This window comes from Chanos chanos, chromosome 12 (genome assembly GCF_902362185.1).
Source record: "Chanos chanos chromosome 12, fChaCha1.1, whole genome shotgun sequence".
Lineage (NCBI taxonomy): Eukaryota > Metazoa > Chordata > Actinopteri > Gonorynchiformes > Chanidae > Chanos > Chanos chanos.
This window is the reverse complement of record NC_044506.1, coordinates 19,945,599-19,973,555: the sequence shown is the minus strand read 5'-3', so window position 1 is coordinate 19,973,555 and position 27,957 is coordinate 19,945,599. Positions and strand designations below refer to the sequence as shown.

The 27,957-nt window shown below is 39.9% G+C and overlaps 2 protein-coding genes across 3 annotated transcripts; one reads left to right on the top strand and one right to left on the bottom strand.

Moving 5' to 3' along the window:
• Positions 1-194: 194 nt before the first annotated feature.
• Positions 195-12,640, bottom strand: LOC115824928 (cytochrome P450 2F2). Of its 2 annotated transcripts, none has more exons than XM_030788649.1 (9): positions 12,446-12,640; positions 11,066-11,228; positions 10,735-10,884; positions 10,335-10,495; positions 4,572-4,773; positions 4,168-4,293; positions 3,599-3,786; positions 754-895; positions 195-584 (listed from the first exon to the last, which is right to left on the bottom strand). In XM_030788649.1, exons 1-9 carry the CDS (start codon positions 12,605-12,607, stop codon positions 403-405), a joined length of 1,476 nt encoding a protein of 491 aa, XP_030644509.1. In that variant the 5' UTR covers positions 12,608-12,640; the 3' UTR covers positions 195-402. The 2 variants fall into 2 exon arrangements, with proteins under 2 accessions (XP_030644509.1, XP_030644508.1); XM_030788648.1 differs by having other exon boundaries at positions 4,168-4,306; positions 4,600-4,773.
• A 9,205-nt stretch (positions 12,641-21,845) lies between these two features.
• Positions 21,846-25,768, top strand: dpm3 (dolichyl-phosphate mannosyltransferase subunit 3, regulatory). Its single transcript, XM_030789105.1, has 2 exons — positions 21,846-21,862; positions 24,599-25,768. The coding sequence occupies exon 2, from the start codon at positions 24,628-24,630 to the stop codon at positions 24,904-24,906; it is 279 nt and encodes a 92-aa protein (XP_030644965.1). The 5' UTR covers positions 21,846-21,862; positions 24,599-24,627; the 3' UTR covers positions 24,907-25,768.
• The last annotated feature ends 2,189 nt before the right edge of the window (positions 25,769-27,957 follow it).

Here is a 27,957-nt window from a genome sequence, read left to right as displayed (position 1 = left end):
GCGCTACAGTAATGTGTGAGAAAATGCCTTTTGATCAGTTTTGAACAGATCTTGTCATACATAAAATCCTACTAGTGTGTCTTTTCCTGTCTCTTATTATTCAAGAACATCACTTGTATCACACACTTTCTGACTGTGATGAGCTGAGACAAATGGAATACGAGAGCATATTCCACTGACAAGCAGAGACACCATCTGAAAAATATTCTCTCTTTTCTTCCAAGTCATACAATGGGGGACAACAGAGCAAAGGAGGAAGCATCATGCCTTTGACTAACAATTATCACTTTTCACAAACACTCCAAGGTGCATACAGATGTGTTGTATGTCTTGTAAATGAATTTTGATCATGTAAAGAACATCAGTTTTGATCTCAAGCAGTCCTTGTAGTCCCATTTCGCTCTAAAGTCGGAGTTGGACTCCCAGACGGTATGGTTTGACTGACTGAGTCCCTCCAAATATCAGGCTGTGGTCCGGCACACCTCCGTCTTCGGGCCATACCAGTCGGAATCTCCGCAGGATGGTGACTAAAATAAGGAAGAGCTCCATGCGAGCCAGCCCCTCACCCAAACATACACGAGGCCCTGGACAAAGACACAACAAGGCTGGTCAAGAAACGCATTTCATACAGAATATCACAGGATTTCCACCCACAAGCAGTCTCACACTGGATAATGTGAAATCAAGGTCACACGCTGATGGAAAATATCAGGCTGCCCAGTGTTTCTGTTGATGAGGTTCATGTAATGGTACCTGCAGAGAAGGGTATGAAGGCATCTGGCTTCACAAACTCCCCCTTATCATTCAGGAAGTTTTGTGGGTTGAACTCATCAGGGAATTTCCATTGACCTTTCTCTCTCAGTGCAGACGACAGATACGGGACAATCAAGGTACCCTGAGAGAAAGAATGAGAGAGAGGAGAGGGAATTATTTAACGGTTTAGAGAAGTGTGGATTAAAATAATACTGACCACAAATGAGACTTTTCACAAACAACCTCAAGACATGTATAACGCCTAAATTCCAATGTTGTATCAAGCACCGTATCTGAGTAAGAATAAAGATACCTCTCTGGAATATGACTCAAGTAAAAAGCGGAAGTAATCCATAAGAAAACTACTCATCAGAGTTCTGTATCTGATATTACATGTACTTAAGTATCAAAAGTACAAGCTAAAGTACTAGTAAATTACATAAATAATGAAGCATTTGGACTTTTCCTTGTTATTTTATATGTTTTATCAATTAAAAAAATCCAATCAGCCATCTTCTTTGTGTCAAATGCAGGACAGACACTGGTTGTCAATTTTTTTTTTTTTTTAATACTTGGAAACCTTACATGAACACCTGGGTGTCCTATTATAGTCCCTCAAGTATGGGTGAAAAAAGAGCAGTTTGCCAAATATATTAGCTATATTTCCTGTCTAAAACTCCATTTATCTGATTATTAGGAGAAGCGACATCCGACTGATTATGGTGGAGCAAGTCACATACTTAATATCAGTTTCCTTATGTTCATTTGCAAAAGATTGTTCTTGTTACTAAAACTTGTGGTAAATTGGACAGGAACTGAAATCAATACAAATATATCTTTATCTTACTTTGAGTTATCTAAATCCAGATTCAGTCATGGTATCCACGTTAAGTCCACATCTAGTGTCAAACACTCGCTGGATACCTGGCGTGACATAACCATTTATCGCCAGTGTGAAGGAAGATGAATTTTTTTTCTAATTCTTTTCTCTTTTCTCTCTCTAATAGTCCAAGCATTTCAATGCCATCAAATTTTCTAGGTTTGCAGTTTATGATCAATTGTAAAAAAACAGGTAGCTTAAGGTAAATAGGGCCCCTCCAAATAGGGTCTGGTGTTGTCTCTGAACCATGGGAATCCTCAAGCACGCCAGTCTAGTCTGCACGATAATGTAATCTCAATGATTCACTAAAGCTCAGTTCATATTTGAGCACTTTGGTAATCCTTCAACTATGGTCCATTTTGGTCAAGAAAATGTAAGCATTTAACATCTATCTTTTTTTTTTTTAAATGCATTGCTATGGTTTATTTCTCCATTCTGTAGTAACGCATCCTGATAGTGGCTGTGATGATTTTGTTAAATAATATATATTTCACTTTAAAATTAAGAGGAAATCATCATTTTCTGTTGTGGAAATGAGTGTCCCGCGACCCTAATTAGGATAAGTGGCTTTGAAAATGAATGAATGAATGAATGAATGAAAATGACATTGATGACTGTTGTGGAAACTAAATTTTGTCTTATTTCCTTTAAAATCTCAGGATACGTTAGCCTGCTATGGTCAATTTTAGAGTTAGCATTAAATACACACAAAATACACAATATGAATAATAAAACTGATCCAGTTGTTTTTACATTCATATGAAATATGAGCTGCTTGGAAATGACACTCAAGCCTGAGCATTGCCTTATCATTTCCCACTTTGGCTTGTTGTTTTCGAATTGGCCTACATGTAAATATATGCAAATATATGTTAATTAGAAATGGGCGTTGCATAAACACAGGCGCCAAGAATGGAAGTCACGTGATCACAAAAGTGCTCGAAAGTCTAAAAAACACACCGAACAGTGAGTCACTTCGCAAATTTCCCCCTACGAAATTTGGATCAGGGGCATGGTGGCGAAAACAGCAAGCAAGTCACCTAGCTCCAAAGTTTGAATGCTTCAATGGGGGTCTACAGTGGTCAGTTTGCCCCAATCAGAGACATTTAGAAGAGTTTTTTCTGCTGCTCTGGCCCCGACTAAGTTCATTTATCATATAAACAACAATTCGTGTTGATGTACACAATAAGGTTGCCCATACATTTTTTAATCATATACATGTTTTCATACTACATGTAGTCTTTAGCCATTAGCCTCTGCCATCATAGTAACTGCCGTTTCAAATGAACATATATTTACATGTATTTACATGTATATAACTGGAAAACAAAAAGCCAAAGTGGGAAATGATAAGGCAATGCTCGTTTGCCTTTGCCTTTTCATATAGTCAGATACAGCGCGCTGATGTCGAAAATTAAATCGCAAGACTTTGCCACAGGTTTATCAACTTTGTCTTTTTGTTTGCACTTTGTCTGATTTGTACCACAAAATCTGCTGACAGGAAAAGTCTAACTAATGAAATGAGATGACAAAAGGATGTTTTAATTTTATTTATATTTTTGTCAGAAAAGACTTGTGTTTGTTGTGAAAATGAAAATGAAAAAGAAAATCGAGTTGTCTAATTTCATTTTGACAGGATATGTGCGCACAGGTATTGAAAAAGAGATGTCAAAACGAGGTTTGAACTTTCATTTTACCATTTTGATTTTCATTTTCATTTTGGCAATTTTTGCATTACTTGCAATAGGATTAAAGTAGAATTATTCCAAAAACATACTTATGTATAGCAATGAGGTATTTCTACTCTGTTACCATACACCACCGCGCAATTGTCGTAAAACAGCTCCTCTTTGAGGCCTGTGAGCATGTACTAATTCCAGTCCGGACAACTGTGAATCCCCGGGGATACTACAGGAACACTGCTTTGGGATTTAATGTTAATGTAAGTGCTACAGGAATTCTGACCTTTGGGATGCTGTAGCCCCGGATCTGAGTGTTGGCTGTGGTTGTGTGGAATACACTTAGAGGTACAACGTCACTGACACGTTGAGCTTCATGGATCACAGCCTGAACATACGGCATAGCGTGTCTGTCCTCGTATGAAACATGTTCACGGGAGCCCAGCACCATGTCAATCTCTTGCTGACAGCACTCTGGTAAGGGAAATACATGTACATTATACACAGGGAGGAATACACATTCAGATGTTGAGCGTTAGAACCCATTTAATCTCCAAATAATATGCTGACAATATTTAAATGACAGATATGTGCAGATACAAATGTGCACATACATACTACATTACTACATAGCCAAAACTATCTTGACTCTTGCACCAATTTTGCGCGCGCGCACACACACACACACACACACAGACACACACATATATATTAGCAAAGGGTATCTATGTGTTCCATGTTGCTATGTTGAAATGATTCCAAGCAGACAAGGCAAATTAATTACAAGTTTAGATAAGTCAAACAAGCTTTGTGATGCTGTTCCTGGTTGTGTACAAAGCTTCTTGACTTTCTCACCCTGTATTTGTTCGTGGGTCATTAGGTAGAGAGAGAGTGTACGAAGTGTGTTAGATGTTGTGTCAGTTCCAGCCAGGAAGAGATCAAAGAGCAGGACCACCATCTGAGTGTCATCAAATGACAGACCTTGGCCTGCCCTCTATACGTGAATACATACACAACAAAAACAGACATAGTTGGACACTGTTACCTGAACAAGTGAAACATTCAAAAAGAACCCACATGCTACTAATCAGGCCCCTTTTACACAGATAAAAGCATATTTTAACAACAGTAGGTAACATTTTAGTCTTGAAGCCTCAATTTAACTCACTGATGACTCACTTGGTTTAAAGATCAACTCTCTTCACCTGTACCCAAGCGATTCCATCTTATCTGACCCTTAGGAAAATTACTTATCTTACACTGGACAACTATTTTTTTCTCTCTCACCTTCTGCATCTCCTCCAGGTAACAGTCGATCATGTCTCTGGGCTTCCCAGCAACCCAGGAATTCTTGTGCTCTGCAACAACTTTCAGAATATGAGCTTTGAGTTTTTCATAGTGTTCAAAAGCTTTTCTAAACGGCAGAGGGAGGCATCTGAGAAGTGGCATGATGTCATAGATCTGTAAGAAATTGATATTAATACGTCAAACATTATAAAACACATAACTAAGATGGAGAACATAATTTTAACAGGATGTCACAATTATGCGGATCATAAATAAACACTTATATGAATCTGCTACACTGTGAAACTAGAGAAATATTTATTTATTTATTTTAATTTTCATGATGGTGTTTTCACTTTTGATTTCTTTTTGTGAAATTTATTCTAAAGTCTCACTTCTTTCTTTCAAGATATCAAGATATCTTTCTTTCAAGATTCAAGTGGTGCGAGGAACAAAATCGCAAAAAAATTCTGTTTATTTGTGACCCTCTCCCCATCAGAATTTTTTGGCACTGCAATCAGTTGGGCTTGTGGTCCTGCCAATTTCAGACAAGCAGTGACTGGGTGGTAAAATTCTACGGCATATAAGAGAAATTTTATCGCACATAAGAGAGATGATAATGCCTATTTCTGAGGGTGTATCCTTGATCCCCAGGTTTGATGTGGGTGAGAGAAGGCTTGAATATTCAGAACAGGAAAAAAAAAGACTGAAGGCTTATTAGATGTTGGATTTTAGCGATGCCCAAGTAGTGAGTATTATTATGGGGGCATTACGAGGAGAGGCCAGAGAGAGAATTACTGTTTTAGAGGCAAGGGAACTGGATGAGGGTACCAAAATATTTCAGGTTTAAAACAGGAGCCCCTTTCTGTGTTACATTCTCAGTCTTTTAGCTGTAATCAACAACCTAATCAATTTGTTAGGGTTTTTATTCTAAGGTTGAAGGAACTGCATCATAGGCTACTGGGGCACGTCTCAGAGGCGCCACCCCCCCCAGCAAGGAAACCAACCGTTACTGAGCTTAAGGGAAGGTGGTTTTGATCCTTAGGACAGCTAATGGTCTAGACATCACCCATGTGAGTCATTCAACATTTGAGATCGAAGGCATTAAGATACCAGGTCAGGGAGCAGTTATGGTAAAAAGCAAGAATTTACCTGCCCCACTTGTTGTTGGCACAAATGTAACCTCTGCTTTTTGGGATGCTCTTGTAGCATACAAACAAAGGCATTACCCCATCTAGAATACCAGCACTTGCCATGCGCAAGAAACTTTGCGAGACCCCAACAACTTATCAGTGAATAAAAGGTCAGCGCCCTGACTCAACTGATGTTTCAAACATTGGCCCAAGACAAAGGTTGGACCAACCTTCAAAGGCTTTCAAAAATAACTTCCCATGGTCAAAACACAATGACCCGATGGGCCATCAGATAGCAGTTAACTAACCAAAGGGGTACTACCCAGAGGTACTGACAGCTTTGAAGGTCATTAAACACCCCCCATCACACTTAAATAAATGATCACTGCTGCTTGTCACTGTTGTTGTTACCGTTGTTGCCACCACCGTCATCTCTACACCATCCAAGTGTAAGCTTGCGCCTGAAGCGAGTCCCACTGTCTCCGTTGATTGAATGTCTGAACCTGCATCGATCTCAGACAGTCTGATGTAGTCCATCACAACTTCCAGAAGGAGGGTTCTCAGCTGCCTCGTCTTTGTGATTCCTTGGGACCCATGACTCTAAGAATTATGATCTTCTGCAAATACTTGATTGTGTTGTCCTTAAGAACTGGCGTCCCATAACTCTAAGCAGTAGTGCTTCTACTACTGCCAGCTCTCTAATGTCACCTACACTGTTTTTCCAGGGCCTGGTTGGCCAGTGTCTTTACCTCACCAAAACCTCCAGACCCAGAGAACATGGTACCAAGCTTTTGCCGTCTGTCAGCAAATTGTTGCCACCATGGAAAATGACAGATTCCTGGAGAATGTGTGGCCTTCCTACCACTGGGGCATCACAGTGTCATAAACAGTGGCAACAGTGAGACATGGACGTGTCAATTCGTCCTTGTAATGTAGACTCCTTTGATGTGTCTATAGGCTGCCACCAGAAATTAGGCCCAACTGCATGGAGGCCATGATTTAGCCATGGTACTAGACTCAGGGGTAGTTGCTGAGGGCTGAGTAGTTAGTGAAGTGGCTGGGATTGAGTCAGAAGATCCAACATGCATTGACCTTATGATGAACAGGGAAGTTTCAGCCTCTACCTCTTACAATATCTAAAATGATGAAGGCATTTTTGGCTGATATACTTAAGAGACATAATTCATGAGAGCACTCGCCCTTTGGCAGCCCCAACTGTGACTGTTCCTAAAAAGACAGTGGTTGGCGATTCTGTGTAGATTACCTTAAACTGAACTTTGTATATCTCTGTAACTCACAAGATATCTTCCCCTTCTTTCAAGTCCATTAAGGGGTTAAATTCAGTCTCAATCAACGACCAGAAAAAAGAGAAACAGCAGAGGCAATTTCGAGAGCATACATAGCAAGCCCCAGCCCCATTATGATTAACACCCCAGAGCTGCCACAAACCATTCTTAAGGGAGACTGACAGTAAAGCTCGGTTGCCATGGCTGGGAACCAAACCAAAGTCAACTCCTTGGAAGACATGCTAACCACTATACCAGCAATGCTGAAACTGTTGCTCTCCACAGCTAGTATCGTTGGTTCCAGAACCTCAGGAAGCTAATTGGTAGGCGTCAGAGTAACATTTTTATGCCAACAAGGTGCTGGGTAACCACAAAAATGGCTGAATGTTAAAAAGCTCTGCCACATGTGAGGACTGACCTCACAACCTTCAGGTTATGAGATTGACACGAGACCTACTGTGCCAACTAAGCTGGAAACAAGTGGAGTGGTATATACACCAAAATTTCTGATGGTCCCAGTTCAACCACATGATATCCCTGACTCGCTAAATGCCTTGAGAAGTGTTGGGGCAGAGTCCAAGCTTCTCGTAAGCCCAGGTTATCATGAAAAATGCTGCCAAGCTGGATGACATGTTGCTGCAAGAAGCGTCACAACTCTCATTTTATGTGCGTAAAGGCCCAACGATTTCTTTATCGGCTTTGCCTTTCTCCTGTCTGAATTTATTTTCACTTTTAATCTCATACCTTTTCTCTCACACACCACATTTCTGCCAGTCAGGCAGCCAGCTGAGAATAGCTACACTGCTGTATGTGGTTGCATTGTGTTACATACTACACAAGGTCAGAAAAACACTTTGGGAAATCAACAGCATTATTTCTTCCTTACAAATCAGGGTAAGATCAAAATGTCTTCAGAATGCATTTCTTCTTACCCTACTCTTCTTCTTGCCAAGTTTCTCGCTGGTTAGACCAGAGTTGGCATTGAGAAATGGGCCTTCTCCAGAGGCTGTTCCACTTGTTTGTTTGCAAGATTGATGTCCAGCGACAGTGAGAATGGGAGATGTTTGGCAGTGCTAGGATTTGAACCTATGCATCTGAAGAGACTGGAGCCTTAATCCAGCACCTTAGACTGCTTGGGCATGCGACTTCACAGAGGTTGTGCCGAGGACCATTCACAACCATTACTTTGGAACAAACAGTGAGATCAAGATGGTTGACATTTTTCCATTCTGACAATAATGATGAAAGGAAATGGCAGTGGTGGAATTCAAATCCATGCCTCTAAAAAGATTGGAGTGTTATCAACTGCTCAGCCACATTATCTCCTGCTGTCAACTGGATCATAGGACACTTTTGGCCAGTAGGAACCACTGGGGCCCCAGGTGGAATTGCTCTCCTGTCTACCTCTGACACATCCTGGACAACTTTTGGGTCATGATTTGATTCTTAGGGCCCCTAGGGATCTGCCATGGCAGCCTTTTCAACTCTGACACACTTTGAGCACTTTTTGGAAGAAGGCCCTTGGTGGCTTGTTATGGCAGTCCTGTGCACCTCCAACATGTTTGGTCAGCAAAGTTAGTGCATATCATCTCACACATCTTTTTCACACCCCTGGCAGTCGTCTACACTGACCTGGGGAAAAGTGCTAATCCCTGGGGGGAGGCTGCACAGTGGAGGTCCTGCATCCTGATCTCCAGGCCCCCAAACATCAGACACACAGACCCAGGGAAGAGTGTTCTTCCCTGGTGGAAGATTCCCCAAGGGAGGCTGTGGATGCAGACTTGGAGACTCCTGTATGGCCCAGCAACACCTTCCTCCAGGAAGAGCGGTCTTTTGTTGGAACGATTCCTGATAGAGTCTTTGCACCCTTCCCGCCTGATCCAACTTAACATAACACAGAGCACAATGCGTTAATGGATCAACTTCAGTCTTGAGCAACAACCAGAAGAAAAGAAAGAAACGCCATCATGGCACTTCATGTCATCTCGAAAGGCTTGCAAGGTATGTATTGCAAGCTTGGCACACAAGAGCTACGTGCCACAGCATCCAATCCAACCGTAATCAAGGAGTTTTGGCCTGAGCTGTCAAAGCTGGTGTTGGTTGCCAAACAAAGTCTCAAATTTTCCTAGGAATGAAGCACAACTGTATTGGCCAGGAATCACTCCAGGGTCAACTCCATGGAAGGCAGCTCCGCTTACTACTATACCACCAACACTGAGACCTTGATTGTGCTTTCCCAGCCACTGGGCAGCCACCAAAGGTTCACGATGAAAGACTCTGCCCCCTGTAAGGATCACAATCTTCAGCTTACGAGACAGACGCACTACTGAGCTAACAAGGCTGAAACAAGAAGCAAATGAGGTGGAATACACAAGCATTGTTGTAAAACAGGGGTGGCACTATGGTGTAGTGGGAAGTGCTGTCGCCTCACGGCAAGAAAGCCCTGGGCTCAATTCCCAGCTGAACAACCAGGGTCCTTTCTGTGTGGAGTTTGCATGTTCTCCCCATATCTGGCTCCGGTTACCTCCCACAGTCCAAAGGCAGGCGAATTGGAGATACTAAATTGCCCCTAGTGTCCCCCAGCTTGGGTGCAGCACAATGGACTGCTTGGCCACAGTTACAGGCAACTCTGTGTTTTTTATTTTGATCACTTTTTATTGCTCACTAGCCTCCTGTTTGCATTGTGGGTGAACATGTGCATCCAGTAGTCAGTCAACTGATAGTAATCAGCACAATTTATTGTGCTGATTATGGTGCAAAGATACTGGAGAATGGGGATCTGTTCATATGAGTAGTTTTTCTTTTCCATGATAAAAAGGCCTATTAACAGATATCCAGGGAGTTTGAGTGAGAGATGCAGGCTGAGGTGTGAGCAACAGCATGACGCCGAACTCTAGAAAAGCACTTTTTGATTTTATCGTGCGAAAAGAAGTTTACCAGTGCTGTACACATTGTCAAAAACGGTTTTAACTTTGTGTCTATTTTACACCTGTGAAAAACTGAACATTCTGCACTTGTATTTTGTCTGGATGGTTTTGGCACTGCTCACTGACCAGCAAAGGACTTAGGGGAGTGTTCATTTTAGGTTAAACTTTCACTTCTCACTTTCAAAATATCTCTAGCCTGTGCGAGCAACATAGTCACAAAATTTTCTGCTTATTTGTTACCCCTTCCCCATCTGAAATGAATTCAAAAGCCGTAGCTTGGACATTTGCCACTTTGAAGACATTCCAATTTGAAGTTATCTTTTACTGATTTACAGTCAAGATCAGTGTAGAGTCTACCAAAAAAAGATTCAGTGTGCATAGGTTTGTACCATGGCCCAGGGACTAAGTGAGATCTTAGTCAATTCCTTCAATCTGTCGATGAGTGTCTGGAAATATTCGTCCTCATAGTTGAAGCGAGAGCCAAAAATGATGGAACAGATGATGTTGGAGGCGGCATTGTGAAAGAGATTCTGGGGGTCCACTGATGTCCCTGACAGAAAAACAGAGAGGAATAAACAGCCACTGACAAACAGCACTTTTGGTAAGCAACCTTACTGGAATCAGCCTCATCTAAGGTCAAATTACTACCTATTCATTACACAACGTACATAACAACCAAGATTCCACATCCACCGACTGAAATCAAGCAATGAGTGCAAAAGGATTGATCATGTAATTTCTGTTCCATTCCGTTCTTTCCCAGAGCTGTAGTCACAGCGATGTGAATACCTGCATATCTCTCTAAATGTGCAGAGATGTGTTTGACCTCCTCCAGGATTCTCTCCTCCATACTATGTTTCCCAAGGCCAAAGTTCCTCAGTGTGGTCAGAGCAAAACGCCGGTGTTCACGCCACTTACTACCAGCTGACATAATCACACCTAAATAAAACAGTCCGAACAAAGACTCAGCAGCCTGCACCAAACAGAGAGAGCAGCAGATTTTCCTCTTTTTTTGCAGTTTTTTTTCTCTTTTCCATCAATTGTTGATTAAGGATGTGTGATGGCCTTTCTGTGGTGTGCTGTACATTTTGTTCATTGGGTATTGTACATATTGCATTACCATTGTTTTCCAACATGTGACTGATCATCAGGTGATCTGGTCGCCCTGTGAATTCTGCTGCTCTTGTGACCAGGGCCTCTCTGATCACCTCCTGTCCAGACAAAATCACCCAGGGCCGTCCACCGACAAAAATACTGAACACGGAGCCATAACGCTGGGACAGCTATGCCAACAGAGTTGGGGGGGGGGGGGCAATACTCATTATACTCATTAACCGATGACTGCGATCTTAGACAAAGCTGAGTTACAGTCTGTATTCTGTTGCACAGTGATGTATATGTATATTTGAATATTTTGTTTACTGTTTTGTTTTGCTTTACAGCCATTGTTGGCAATACTGTTCAGTCCTGAAATTGGTGATATTGTATTTTGGTGCCCTCTGTTGCAACATTCTGTGTTGCATTTCTAAAATGTTTCTTTCTTTATCTTATAGGCCAATGTGTTACCATTTCTATATTGGTAACAGGAATTTTGTAAAAACTCTAATGACTTTCTCTGTCTAATTTATTATATAAAACAAAAACAATGTCAAATAAAACTAAATAACATAAACAATGGAAAAATTAGACAACAATCTCAGCAAATGAATCACTTTGCATATTTTGTCCTGTATATACTCTGAGAAAAGGTAGTTATTCTCTTGTGAGATAACAGATTTCAAGTTCTGTTTAAATGGTATATTCATTTTGGAATTCATTTTTATGGAGACACAGAGAATGCTAATATAGTGATATTTTGACTATTTGGCTGTTTATTAAGCTATTCAGATTTCTGAATTTTTCTGAGCAATTTCCACTTTGAGATTTCCAAAGTGACGATTCAGATATGACACCTTAAAATTTTTATTTTCTTTTCTGTCAACAGAACAAAAAAGAAATTAGAAAATAGCTTTTAAACATTCTGTGCATTCAGTATTTTCTTCAGAATTTGCTTCATAGCTGCAATATTTCAGTACATACAGCAGGCAATTTGTAGGGGGGATGAGGGGGGATGACCAAAATGCATCCCCCTTGTCAACGTGCCATCACCCTATATACTCTATGGAGTAGTATCAGTGACCATTGGGCCATCCCCTATTGGCCATTGGGCCATCCTGCTGTTAAAAAAAATATAACAAATCGCCTACTGAGTACATATTACCAAATTCACACATTAAATTTGCAACTGGCAGGGCACTTTCCTCATTTTGATAGTCAGGTTGGATTTTTGAAGGCTAATGACTCTTCTCAGATTTTTGGAAGTGAGTGATGTCAATGATTGACTGATCATTTTACACCAGTGAAGGTCACATGATTTTTCAGGGACACCATGCATCAAGTAGTCTGTGATACTATATTGGAGAGCTAAAGACTAACAACAAAGATGGCTAGATGGCTTTACCTTGTCCAGCTCCTTTAGTGGATCATTCGGGTTAAACTGCAGCAGGTTGCCGAAGAGAGGGAGAGGTGTTGGTCCGGGAGGGAAGTCTTTGGGTCTTCTCATCATGATGAGAAGGAGGAGGAGAAAGATCCCAAGCCACAGCAGAACCAGTGTACCTAGCATTGTGTGTGAGAAGTGGGGGAAGACAGCCCGCTGTGTGTTTATATATGTACACATATACAAACACACACAGACAAGGAAACACCCCATTTGCATATTGTTGACCTGCTTAGTTTAATGATTGATTATGGACTGGACTTAGGTCTGATGGAAAACAATTAAGATGTTGAATACTGATATAGGCTAACCATCACTCGAAAATAGAGAATGTAAGAAAAAAAAAAACTTTTTTCACAGCAGATTGATTTCTGAATCTCCTGTGATGGTAATGTTTAAACTACATAGATCTTAAGTGTATAGCTGTGTGGTGTATAGGCAAGGAATAGTTCCTGAGAGAGAGAGAGAGAGAGAGAGAGAGAGAGGTCTGTACCAGATTGTCATACAGAATTTAAAAGTGCAGGGTCACAAAAGGATGCATTTGCTTCATCAGATCTAAACTGATAGAGAATAGGAAGCCTCCATGTAAAGCCATTACTAGTGTACACACACACGTGCACACACACACACATACCAGAACATCCTGTCTGAACTCCTCTGACCTCTCCAGTTTAAACCTTCACCCGATGTTTAGTTCGTAAGCCAAGTAGAGAAGGGTGTTAAGAGAGACATAGGTCCTCTGTCTCTCACACACACATATCTACTATCCCTTTCTCATTCATATTACAAGAAAACATGAAAAAAAGTTACCCATTGTGACAAAATGTTTAACTGTCCATAAATGTTGTTCTTTCTTTCATCACTGAATTGTTAGATCAAAGAATTTTTTCGACCCACTTCAACGAATGTTTTTGTCATGTCATTGTGAATCAATTTTTGGTAAGCTGCCTGGCCAGAGTCAGTATACCCTGAGCTTAACACATTATCACTTCATTACACAGTTTGCATCACTCATCCAGGTTTAACTTTCACCTGCCAAAGTCAAGCTATGTGTGCAAAAGGGAATACCATTGTTTAGATTATGAGACAGTCTATTTTCTTTCCCAGAACTGTTGATATCGCTGTAAATACCTGCATGGCAAGATGTCTTTTGCCCGAATCTGTTGCCCCGTGGAACGAAGAAGAAGAGGAATGTTTCACATACAATTATAACCAGAGTGCTGAGCACACACACACACACACACAGACAAACAAGCACACACACACACACACACACACACATATACACACACACACACACACACACAAACAGACAAACAAGCACACACACACACACACATATACACACACACACACACACACACATACACACACACACACACACACACACACAAACAGACAAACAAGCACACACACACACACACACACACACACACACACACACAGACAAACAAGCACACACACACACACATATACACACACACACACACAAACAGACAAACAAGCACACACACACACACACACATACACACACACACACACAAACAGACAAACAAGCACACACACACACACACACACAAACACACACCAGTGGCACACGGTTGATTTTTCACTTAGGCAAGCAGAAGTCCGTCTCTGACGGCACGCCACCGAACACACACACACACACACACACACACACACACACACACACACACACACACACACACAAACAAACACCAGAACATCCTGTATGAACTCAGTTGACTGCTCTAGTTTAAAGTTTAACCCAGCATGAAGTTCACAAGCCAACTGGAGAAGGGTGTATAGAAGGACATAGATTCTGTATCTCTCAGACACATTTTGTTCTATTCCTTTCTCATTAACACTGTAAAAATCCAGTATAGTAATAAAGTCTCTGTGCCTTGATCATGTATGTAAATATTCCTCATGCATGCATGCAAGTACTGCATGGTATATGTATATATGTGCTAAGATTCAGTGAAAGTAAATTGAAGCCAAGCCTGAAATGAGTTTTTTTCACTGATTTTATTAAGTTGACTTGGAAGCAATGCTGAACCCGCAGCCATCAGTCTGTCCCTCGGGCCCTCAAGGTACAAACCTCACCTTGACTCCTCAACCAAATAGCCTATCTTACAGTTCACAATTTCACCCTATCACAAGACCACATCAGACACTTGTTGATCTCAACTTTAATCTGACCGCTTATTGGACACTCAAAAAAAGAATTTGTTGAATGAATGCAATTTAACCATGCCACATGTTTTCATCTAAACGAACCAAGTGAAACTAGTCTGTCTTTATTATGTTCTATGAGCACAACATACATTTGTTGATGAAATGTAATCCTATCACTTACGTTCAGTTTACTTGCCTTGCCATTGAATCCAAATGTTTGTCTTTAGTAGGCCTAAGTCTAGTCAAATGGACTAGTACATTGTTTGTCTGTCTTACTAGTATCAGGGTTGTTGGATGAATTAATATGACATTTGTAAGTTTTGCTAATGTAAATCTTGTGACAATTAGATTTATTGTTGTTGGTAGCACAAGTAAATATATAATTAACTTACCAATAGATTACCAAAGATTGATTAATAATAAAAACACAATAACATAACCTCATTATTGTTCCATTTGTGTTTCTGGTTTATTTATCCATTCTTTTATATATTCCAGTGTAGTGAGTGGAGTTATTTTTTATCACGATCATGTTATCTTCACTTTCCTTGACAACAAGTCTTTTACTTAGCATCAAGGAAAACCAGAAAGCAACACACTTAACTTACTATCACAAGTATTAATTAATACAACACAAAGACTAAATGATGAACAATAGACATACACTTCTACTAGACACAAAAGGAAAACAATATTTAACAAACTGGGTCGAAACAACAGTCCATCGCCCCAAGGCATGCTGGGAAGCTCTGCCCATCTACCGGGAGTATGGAGCATGCGCAGAAGCTAGCAATACTTGTGTCATTACGTCCGTTTACACCTGGTTTTAGGATCCGTCTCCACATATGTCTCCAGTGACCACCTGCGATCGGATTTTTGATAGGAGATAGTACTCATGACATGTAAGATGTCAGACTTGTCTGGTGATCACTGATGGCTGTTTTGGGACATCAAGGCACGTTGAGCTGTTTTATAATGGGCGTCAATGGAGATGAAAACGCGTAACATGAGATAACGACCATACTCCTAGGATTTCGATTTTGATTTTTTGACAGGAGGGGGCGTTTCTGACAAGAGATGTCCGAGAGAAATTTGGTGATCATTGTTCGCTGTTTTGGAACATTAAGCCGCGTTAAGCTTTTTCACGTTAAGTTGTTGTTTTTAATCGGCGGGAGGCATCAATGCACCTCCCGTGCCTAGTCTATCGGAAATTTAAAGAAGAAGAAGAAGAAATCGAAACAATGTCCATTTTGCCTGTTGTTGTTGCCTGTTGTCGTAATTTAATATGACGCCGTTGCCGAGCGAATGTGTACATATGCGAATGAGTTCATACTCCCGCGTAAGCAGAGACGTCAGTTGAGTAGGTGGTCGTTCAATGTGGTCGAGTTCGCATTCGCGTGTACACTGCTATAAGAATGTGGTCATATGCGGTCCAGACCACCTCCAAATGTGGTCTGAGTGATCGGATTTCGATGCGACCTCAATGCGCATTGTATGCGTTTACATCTGTACTTTTGAGCTGTCCACTTGTGATCGGATCACAAATTGGATCTTAATGCAAGGTATAAATAGGGCCTGAGTGATCGGATCTCTATGCGACCTCCATGCCTATTCGATGCGTTTACACATGTACTTTAGAGCTGTCCACTTGTGATCAGATCACCAAAATTGGATCTAAAGTAACACATCCTCCTTAAATCAATATATGTTGATCTAGTTCATCAGAATTTTTGTGGCTTGACATTAAATAAACGAGAACGAATCATGTAACAAACATAAATACAATACATTCATAATAAACAAACATATTTCTATTTTGGTAATAAAACCAAAGTAGAGTTTTGTTGAGTTTTCTGAGTGTACTGTACAACTCTAAACCTTGATTTTAGACATATCCCAAAATATGACCCTGAAACATCAAATATCCGCTAAGGTCTATAATTTTAAATACCGACTCATGATTCAAACAAAAGACCCCTGATTCTAATGGCAAGACTCCTGATCCTAACCACAGGCTTGACCATGTATATTTCTAGAGCCACCCTTAGAGGTGGCTGATATGACCAAAAATAATGGTGCAAAATTGTCAGTCATTGTGACAATAACAGCATATATGACAATATCTGCACATTTTCTTTGAGTAATGTCTGTGGCAAGATGATTTATGATTTTAAAGCTCATAGCTACATCCATGTTTTTTTTTTTTATTCTGGATTTATGAAAATATGTGAGACATAAGACTCATGAGCCAAATGGCTGAACTGACATGCATCAATTATTTATGCTTCATTGAAAATATGTGTTACATGCTAACTTAAGAGAGGGAATGCACTTCTTATAGATATCTAATAGCAGTGCGATTGGACTGAAATTGAGTAATCTCAATGCTTTATATTATCCCCAAAATAAGGTCTCTGCAATAAAAGGGGAAACTAACAGCTTTTTGCCATCATTGAATGTAGACGACACTATTTATTTAGTTAATATTTAAACTAGGCTACTTTTGCTACTTTAAGTTAAATGAGTGTTTACTCATGTAATTGTAACACAGGAAAACAAATAATTGGAAGAAACATGAACATGACTGATTCAAACTTTTCTACAATTTTTCCTCTATCTGTAAAAGACCTATGAGACCTACTCAGAGCAACATTACATAAACTCGATAATGACCCTGTGTACAAAGGAAATTCAATGTCATCACAACCATATATCCCCCAGCTGTAGCCACACCATTATATGATGTCCTTAATCATGAAACTGCAGTTCTCGCCCTAAACCTAACCTCCCCCCCCTCCCCCCACCCCACACACACACTCACACAAACACAAACACACAAACAAACACCAGAACATCCTGTATGAACTCAGTTGACTGCTCTAGCTTAAAGTTTAACCCAGCATGCAGTTCACAAGCAAACTGGAGAAGGGTGTACAGAAGGACATAGATTCTGTATCTCTCAGACACATTTTGTTCTATTCCTTTCTCATTAACATTGTAAAAAGTCAGTATAGTAATAAAGTCTCTGTGCTTTGATCATGTCCTCTATCTGTCAAAGACCTATGAGAACTACACAGAGCAGAATTACATAACACAGATAATGACATTGTGTACAAAGGAGATTCAATATCATCACAATCATATATCACCCAGCATACACCATTATATGGTATCCTTAATCATGAAACTGCAGTTCTTGCCCTGAACCTAACCTTTCCCTTGATCCTAACCCAAACAATATCGAGGCAGCCTTTTGCCTAAGCACATTCAAAGATTTCTACCTTAAAATGGGGGATTCCAAAAAAATCTATATACTTAAAATCCAAAAGTTGTCTTGCCAAGAAAATGTGGAAAACTGTGTACTGTGACAATGACACACTGAAAAATTGGTTCTTTATTTAAAAAAGTGTTTGCTGCAAGAAATCTACCTCTCAGTTCCAATGTGGCTACATCTAAGAAAAATACCTTTTATTTCCAAAAAAGTGGTCACATACAACAAAATGACAGTGAAAATAGTGAGCTTTTTTTTTTGAGCATTGAGAATATTTAAGGTCCTCATACACTAGCAGACCTCCAGAAGGCACAATCTTTCCTCAGTTTTCTCATGGGGGGAAAATGCTTCATGTGTCTGGGAGAGTGAAAACTCAGGAAAACTGAACCAGAAAGGAGTTCGCATCAATGTTCCCTATAAAAATTACCAGTGTAAGTGTCATACTCATCTCAGCCACTACAATGGGTTTTAATATCAAGGGTCTGTGCATTAAAAAGAAGACTTCTGAGGGGTGTGGCGTCGAGGGTGGGTTTCACCCCCCCCCCCCCCCCCCCCCCCCCCCCGCTTCACATATGATGCACTAGTGACATCTTGTTCAGTAGGATCTTTGCTTTGTCATCTGCATTGCAATGTTCTGTGTTCACTAGAACACCTTGCGGGGTTTTTTATTTTAATAGAGCGTATATATGTGTGTGTGTGTGTGTGTGTGTGTGTGTGTGAGAACAGTTTAGCAGCATGTGAACAGTACTTTCAGTGTGTGGACTTGAGAGCTGAGCTATCAGTTCTGTGGTTTACTGGCCAAGGTTTTGGAGAATTTGTGGCAGGGGAAGATGAGACAGCAGGTGGCTGAGAAGCAGAGCCTGTTGGAAGATTTAGGACGCTAATAGACTTTTTTTTTTCATGTGCTACTTAAAGAGACAGATCCATCCTGGTTTGTTCATGCAGCAAGGTTAACACACAACAGGTTAGATATGTATACACACACACACAGACACACACACACACACACACACACGCACACACACACACTTTAATACACACTTTACTTGTAGTGTTTGCTCACCATTCTTCAGTCTTCGCACTTTATCGTTTGGCCAAATGCGATGTTGTCTCTTTCCTCTCCTCTCATTGCTGTGATTCAGCATTATACACAGTTGTACTAACAGTGCAAATGAAACAGGCTGAGCTGAGGCAGGGGGCGTTAGACACCAGGTTCGGAGCTTGGCAGGTAAGATTCTGACCACAGGCAATTGGTTATTTAAAGAGCAGAGAAGTGAGAAATTGAAAAAAAAAAAAAAAGGGATAGGGATGGTGTGGTGCTACAGCCCTGTTTTAGTTACTGTCTCTAAGAGAGACAGTAACGGCACCTGTTGGGTTTGATAATAACATTGATATTGTCTTTGTGGAAAGGTGACATAGTCTGAACGTGGGGATGTGAGTCATACATGCTCTGTGTATCATAAACATAATTATTACAATGGTATGACACCAGACTATGAATCAGACATCTATCACCTTATAATTTATTGGTAGCACAGCTGTAGTACATGGACAGAATGAAAAAAGAAATATTGAAGGTAGTTTTGGACCCCTAGCCAGTTTTTCCATGGATTGATATGAAGAATGTTATCAAACACGTACAATTCAAGTGGTATCACTCATGGAAGAGTTAACTGGAAAATAAACAAACAAAAGAACAAACAAATAACAACAAAAATTGTTTTATGCAGACTGTCACCAGGTCTTGTTTGAGATCAATTGGAACTCTTAACCACTGAGGGGAAGCTCCACGACAATACAACTGTAGCTGTAGTCTGTAATCACAGAACAATACAACAGCTAATGTATGAGTTAGACTACATTAAAATACGAAACCTACACAACTGAATTCAGATGTAATAACATTAGTAACTCATCATAAAAACACAAGCAAACTGAACTACAGCATAACTATTCTCATTCTCCAAAAACCCTCAACCCAAACCGATTAATGCGCTTATGATGAATCCTGAAATAATAGAGATTATTTCAGACCTGAAGTACTAGAGATTATTAGAGATTATAATGGAGATGTCAGGTGCACCATGGTCATATGCTGTATTGAAGTGAGGGTCAGATGCTGACTGAATGCTGGCTCTGCAGCTGTGAGAACTAGTTGGTGAATTGCCCAGCTCTGGGGGAATTAGAACAGTAGGCCACTAGTTTGTTTCTAGAATTTGATTGCCCTCTTCTGGTTTTCAGTAGGTAAATGCATGTTGCTCAAATTCCATGTATGTTTAATGCCTCCCCCCCCCTCTCTCTCTCTCTCTCTCTCTCTCTCTCTCACACACACACACACACACACACACGTACACCGTGGGAAAGAGACATGGTATTGTGGTCCAGAGGTTCAGGAAACAGAGGGTTCCTGTTTATGTGCCAAGTGCTATTGTATCGTAACTGAACACACACACACACTCACACAGAGAGACAAGGACACAGCGGGGGAACAAGGGAGGTAGTTGTGGACAGCACAGATTTTTTCAATCTTTACTGCTTTTCCTCATCAATTTGTAAAATGAAATTATTCATTATTTATTCAGTTATTCATATTCATTAAGGCTGGTGGTGATATTGCCACATTTCCTCAAACCATTTTTGACACTACCATTTGCACAGAATAACCAAGCAAAATAATAACCATAGTAGAGTCAATGGGCATCACTGAGTGCCAAGAAGAGCACCGAATCTGACCAGCGTAACCACTCAAGGGAGCGCGGCCAGATTACCTGGACTCCCCCTCTACTCTCCCTGCTGCCATGCACGTGTAGCACTGCTGAGAATCAAAGAATGAATCCCAGATGTCGGGCACACCTTAGTCTGGTGGAAACTGTCTCTTATTTTGAATGTTAAAAGCTTTTATTTTTCCATGAAACCAATGTATTTAGCATCATTCAGCATTTATTCCCTGCTGTTATGAAAAAAACAATATGAAGAGAAGAGAGTGACAGAGGAGGGCTGAGCACTGAAGGGAAAGTAGAGGATAAGAAACAGTTTCTCAGTGAGAGATGTTTGTTCCTGACAAGATCCAGGCAGTTTGAGCATCTGTGTTTAATGCACCAGAAAGGTCAACATTGTTTCAGCCTACACCTTGAGCAATGCCTCCTCTTCTCTTTTCTCTTCTCTTCTCTTCTCTTCTCTTCTCTTCTCTTCTCTTCTCTTCTCTTCTCTTCTCTTCTTCTACACTTTGTGTGTTTTTAGCTTTTCTCTTCTAATTTGTTTGTAATTTTACTAAACAAACAAAAAGAGAATCCATACTATAAAGCCCTCAGACAGCATAGCTCCGGGCTCTCTCTCCCCCGGCCCCCTGTGTCCCAAGCTGTTGTGTCTGTTAACCACTCTGCACTGAGGCTCAGATTTCCTGAGTTAAAGAACGAGATGGCAAGCAGATACTCTGAGAACAGCCTACACTATTTTTCCCACTGAGATCCTCACACTCTCAGTACACTTGCACATGAACACATTTTTATCTCTTGTCATTCTTCCTAACTCTCCGTCTTTCCAGCAACCTCCTTCTTGTCATCTTTTTCTTACTACCCCTCTCTCTCTCTCTCCCTCTATTCAAACACAAGCACCTTTAATTAATCAATAGTAATAATTAACCAATATCAGTGAGAGTTTACATCTACTATGCATGTGATAGCTCAGTTAATTTTGGATCATCGCAAATATGCAGTACTTGTATTGTGTATGTAGTCTACGGACACTGTTGAACGGCATTACAATTTCCAATAACGGTATTTACAAATAAATATAAGATTACGTTGAACAAAAGTGATACACCGTATATTTTATATGATCTAATGCATACTACAAGTCCCAGAGTTCATTCTAAAACATGACGTAATCAACCAGCGCCCTTTATGGAATTGATGATCTGGCTCAAACTACAGGTGAGGAACTTACGCATTATTCATCCTAAAACATTAAAAGTTGTTGGAGAGAAATAATTCAGTAAAATTCGAACGGGTCAGATAAAGCTATTGCCCTGTTTGTAAATGATCATTTTTATTTGTCGAAATACGACAAAACACATGCATGCAGATTTCGAGGAAGTTTAACTCTTCCCGTAGCAAGGCTAATGTGAACATAATCAAAGATCCATATTTGTATCCTTTATGGCTTGTTATTACATATTTTATTAATGATGTCACTGAAGGGGAAGTCGAGCTGTCCGAAATCGTTAGCCCTTTTCTGGCTCACCTGTTGACAAGCAGCGCTGACGCTAGCTTCTTAACCTAAGTGTCAATCAGTAGCAAAGTGCTAATTCAAGGGATAATGTATAGCGGGGTTTATGTTCACACGTGACTCGTGTACAGAATTATTACCACTCATCAGCCAATGGCCTAGGAAAGTCGTCTTTTATATTATATTATAAATGTGTCTTACATATGTCTAGCTTTTGCTACAGACAGTTCTTTTACAAATGTCTCGGACTGTTAGCTCCGTTATGGTTGTTGCGAAGCCTCGCTCACAGAAGTACTAGGGAACCTTTGTAACATCACTGCTAATCTCTATGCTTATTTTTTTTTTTTTTAGACTGATTGTCTTTCCACCACTATTCAAGTAGCAAACACGAACAGATCGCGAATTTGGTGTTATTGAAGAAAGCTTTATTTCGATAAATATTTTCATTTTCAGTGGCATGGACTGAATCATCAGACATAGTTTGATATGAATCACTTGGCTGGATGTCGTGAGTAGTAATGTGATGCGGACGTACTTTCACCGTGTATTGTTCAGGGGTGGACAAAGTAAACAGCTTCATTACTTGAGTCAAAGTATAGATACTCCTGGTAAACCATTACTCCAGTACAAGTTGTTCAGTTCAGTTTTTACTTGAGTCAAAGTATAGATACTCCTGGTCAAACATTACTCCAGTACAAGTTGTTCAGTTCAGTTTTTACTTGAGTCAAAGTATAGATACTCCTGGTCAAACATTACTCCAGTACAAGTTGTTCAGTTCAGTTTTTACTTGAGTCAAAGTATAGATACTCCTGGTCAAACATTACTCCACTACAAGTTGTTCAGTTCAGTTTTTACTTGTGTCAAAGTATAGATACTCCTGGTCAAATATTACTCCAGTACAAGTTGTTCAGTTCAATTTTTACTTGAGTTAAAGTACTGGAGTACTTGCTTTTAAATATACTTAAGTATTCAAAAGTACATTTTCTTTTAAATGTCATCGCATTGTTGTATTGTTACAACAATGCATTTACAGAGTCTAATGACTCTGAAACAACCTACTGAATGTACTGACTTGCTTGTAGAACCTGTAGAATAAACAAAGCTTGTGGAATATGCTACAAAGCCTATAGAAACACAGTTGAACCAAATGCTTCCTCTATAAAAGACAGTGTATAGCTTCAGTTGAACTGGCACTAGGTTACCTTAGATTGGCCTTAAAAGGATAAACACGTCATAATGTTGTAGGCAAGGTTAATTTTACTTCTACTACATAGTATTGTCTGAAATGTGAAACAGCTGGATGACCATCGTCACCGCTTGATTCCCGCCCCCCTTGTCTTATTGGGACCGGGTCCGACGTGAATCCGCTGACCTTACAAATATTATGGTGTTTACCTGACAAGATTAAAACATATATTTCTGAAAGGATTTTTGTCAGTAACGTTAACTCGGCATTTTCGCTGGCTAACTATTAGTATGCGTCAGCAGTGGATTCACACAGGACCTGGTGTCATGCCCCAAATGGTTCTCAAGCCAACTGGTTTCCGTACGTGTTCACAACAGTAGAAGTTGTGGTCTGCCTCTGTCACCAGATTCGTCACACATTCACAAACATATAAATCGCAATTTTCAAGTCACATCTCATATCTACTGTGGCAAATGATTGTAAGTGTTAGGCGAACACATCACGCGAACGCATATGGGAAGCAATTAGCTTGGAAACCAGTTGATTTAAAAAATCTCAGACATGGACTTAAGATATGGCCATGGCTGCTCTGGTGAGGAACCTTTATCTTTATCATCTTTATCTTCCATTGTAGTAGCCATCAGTAAAACCGTCAAGTTCAGTTGTTAAAAAAAATGCAGTACGCACTTGACTGACAGCATTGGAGTAGTTTACTGTGATTGGTTTTTCCCCTGTGATGAACACGATATGGCCTGTCGCATTTTAGAAAAGAAAATTCGTCTGCTGACTTCAAAGCTATGCGTTAAAGTAACGAGTAAGGAGAACCTTCATAGAAATGTAGTGGAGTGAAAAGTACAATATTTGTATTTCAAATGTAGTGGAGTAAAAGTCATAAGTTTCCAAAAAAAATAACACTTAAGTGAAGTACAGATACTCGAAAAATGTACTTAAGTACAGTACACAAGTAAATGTACTTCGTTACTGTCCACCCCTGGTATTGTTATCTTTATAGAAATAATGATCATTCTCTGACCAATCAGAATCGAGAATTTGGAGTCACGGGGCAATCATGGCAATCGTATAAACTACGGAATGTATATAATTTGTATTCGGAATAATTTACGTGCATTCTCAGTGCACTTTTTCTCTACAGTTAGCTACTTTATGGAATTTCCATTTTTAAACAAATGAATGGATTACAGACTAGTTTTTATTTTGAATTTTAAATCACTTTTTGGCATTATTCCTGTTGCAGGTGTATTTATTCCTCCAAATCTTCCAATCATGACCAAACTTCTGCAGTGGCTACTTGGTGTGTCAATACTTGGCGTGGCCTGGGGAATCGTGACCTTTGACATCCTAGACCTGCGGTTGCCACATGTATATAAGGAAGTGGCTTGGCCCATGCCTGTGTATCTGCTGGTGGTATTCGGCTGTTATTCTCTGGCTACAGTAGGATACAGAGTGGCGACATTTAATGACTGTGAGGAGGCGGCCAAGGAACTTCAGGCTCAGATACAAGAGGCAAAAGACGACTTAAAGAGAAAGGGACTGAAGATGTAACGGAAGAGCTCTCAGAGACTGTGGGAGGGACAGAAACACTCACACGTACACTCACACCTGCGCGTCCCTCCTTTGTCTCACCACATGCTCCGTCCTCTCACAAAACTGTTTCCCTTCGCATCTTTTGTCACAGAAACCATTAAGCCGCCCATTCCGTCTGGCCCGCCGCCGTATAGAGAAGATGATAGTCTAAGCTGTGATCTAAGGACTGTGGTCTGCAGCTGTGACCTGTTGGATTCAGTATGTCATTGCAGGTCCTCATAAAGTACATGTTTTGAGAGCCATGTAAAATCTGTGTAAAAGCAGCTTTTAGAATGAACGAAAAAAGAAAATGGAAAGTAACATTAAGACTGAATTAGGTGCAGTCCTTTTGAACAGTAAAGTGCATAGTGCGTGGATGAAAGGTTTCAACTTCTGTATAATAAAAAACAAGGAAAGAAAAAAATGGATTGCGGTGTAAGGTTTCAGTGCCTCCATACACCCACATGCAGGGAGGACTCATTAACCGAAGGACGTTTTGTGTCAGGTCTTTTCAGATCAGTGCTGACATTTCAGTGGGTATGAAGTTAATGTGATGGATCTAATGCAGTAGATCTTGGTTTTGTGGAGTTATGACATTACTATCACACACACACACACACACACACACACACACAGGAATGTCACTAGAATAGAGATAGATCCTTGTTACAGCCGTAGACTATGGCCCGTAGTTTAGAACCATATCAGACAGAAATAAAATCGAAAGGCATCAGACAATTCTAGGTGCCATTAATAGAATGATTTGGAGCAGATTCTGTATTCATTTTATGTTAATGTGTGTTTATTTTGAAATCTTTGTGTGTCATTTTTTTTGGTCATTGATGATTGTAACTTCAACGTTAGACTACACACATTTAAAATATTAAACAAGCTAGTGTCTCGCACTAGAAACTGTCATGGTTTCTGTTATTTCTACTTTTGGGCTGTTCTTGTGTCAGCCTAACAGATTTCACTTATGGATAAACTTGTCATACTACTGTAGTTATAGACTGTTCAGATTGGATAAAATACTTTCCCTCAAAACCAAGAATATGATAAATGACCCCTTACATATTTCTCTGAATCTGGTACATGTAGGCAGTAGTTACACATAGAAACCAACATTGTCTTTACAACCTTAAAAAAAAAACCTAAATGAGAATAGGACAGAAATTCTGATATTCTGAGCCACATCCGTGCGCTGGCTCTGAACACGCTAACCCGACGGTTTATAAATGCACAGCGATGCACTGTATTTATGGAGCTAAGAATTAATCTGATGTTTTTGGCTGGGTGCTGTGAACCAGTTCTCTCTCTCTGTCCAGGCTCGAAATGACCCAACAGACGCTCATTTTTTGGACCTCCTGCAGAGCGTAAACAAAGACTCACTCTCACTGCTGTTCTAATTATGGGTTCAAAGCAACTACTCCTTAGGTTTCTGGACAAAAGAAAATATATATATATATATATATATTAGATGCCTTTTTTTTTGTTTGGAACCCTTTTCCCCAAAGCTTGGTATTGTCAGTTGTTGCAGGTTTTTACAAGTTTTTTTTGAATGCTGATATGAAATGAGCCAGAACCTCCCTCTGCCTATTTTTTTGCACCACAGAAAGTCTGGTATGGTCAAGGCATTGTGAAAACAAACAGATATATTTATTTATTTTAACTTTTTCCACACTGTTATTTTTTTTGCATCTGGGCTATCATGACGAGCCCTTTTGTCAGTAAAGGCATTTTCATTCTCTGACTTTACCGCATACAGCATGTCTTCATTTCTGCACATATTTCATTGTTGTTTTGTGTTAGCCACAATAAAAAAGAGACAGGTCTGACCTGTATTTTACCTTGAGATATGAGAGTAAATAACGCAGTAACGGACATTTTCTCAACTTTGTCTGAAAGTTAAAATCATGTTTACTTAATGTGTGTTGTGTAGTATGAATAAGCCGGTAGTATTGAATTCAAAGAGTATTATTGTACTTGGTACTTTAATGCTATTATTTAATATATGTTAAGGTTAATGAAGATTTATTTTGAATAATGTCTAGGTTCAGTGTTTAGAGTGCTGAGCTATAAATATAGTTTTTCAGAGTAACTGTAATTTCACTGGGTTCAGTTTCTCAAATAAAACTATGGTTACAGCAAAGTGATATTACTATTAACTCTAATATTCACAGTGAACTATTAACCAGAATTACCCTATGCCACTGGCATGACAGAAGATTAAAATCTTATTTTTCTAATGTGCGTTTTTTAGTAACCTCATCTTTTTTTCAGTCTGCAGACTAATTAGTAGAAAATTGCCTGGTTTAATACAATAATTCAGTGTTTTCATGACAAACATCTATATGAGGATAAGTACCAAGATTCAACTGGCATTGTTTTAAATGCCTGTAGTTCAAAGGCTTTAAAGTAAATCTGGTACAATAAGTGATAACTGCTGATTTGTAATTGGGATTCTCAGTTATGCAGTCCATTCGGAAAGTTTTCAGACCTTTTCAAGTTTTCCACATTTTATTATGTTTCAGACTCATGATAGCCCGCTGGAGTTTGCTGGCTACCATGTGCCTTTTAGTGAGGAATGGCATCTGTCTGGCCACCTTGCCATAAAGGCCTGATTGGTGGAGTGCTGCATTGATGGTTGTCCTTCTGTAAGGTTCTCCTATAAAGGAACTCTGGATCTCATTCATTATAGTTCTTAGAACGCCGTTTTGAGGGGCTTTTTTAGCTCCTACTTCAGGGTAGGTACTTTCGCAGCGCAATAGGAACCTTGTGACGTAGATGTACAGCCATTGGTCCAGACGCAGTCATAGATGATTGCAACCGCCATTTTTAAAGATCCATGCAAAATATAAAGTCTTAGAACGTATTACGTTTAGTTTTTGATATTCATGTCTAAAATGTCTTAAACTGTCTGGAATTGTAGGAGGGGAAACATGGTTTTACGTTTTATTTTACCGGTATTTTATATCCCCCAACAATGACCATTTTTGCAACGTCCAATGTATATTTGTACATTGAAGAGGT

Excerpts from the sequence above, each read along its gene's own strand:
- dpm3 (XM_030789105.1), top strand. The coding sequence starts at position 24,628 with ATGACCAAACTTCTGCAGTGGCTACTTGGTGTGTCAATACTTGGCGTG.
- LOC115824928 (XM_030788649.1), bottom strand. The coding sequence starts at position 12,607 with ATGCTAGGTACACTGGTTCTGCTGTGGCTTGGGATCTTTCTCCTCCTC. Across the intron at positions 10,885-11,065 it reads TCACATGTTGGAAAACAATG|GTGTGATTATGTCAGCTGGT; the intron begins GTAATGCAATAT and ends TGTTTTATTTAG. Across the intron at positions 4,774-10,334 it reads CACTTAGTCCCTGGGCCATG|ATCTATGACATCATGCCACT; the intron begins GTACAAACCTAT and ends AATTTCTTACAG.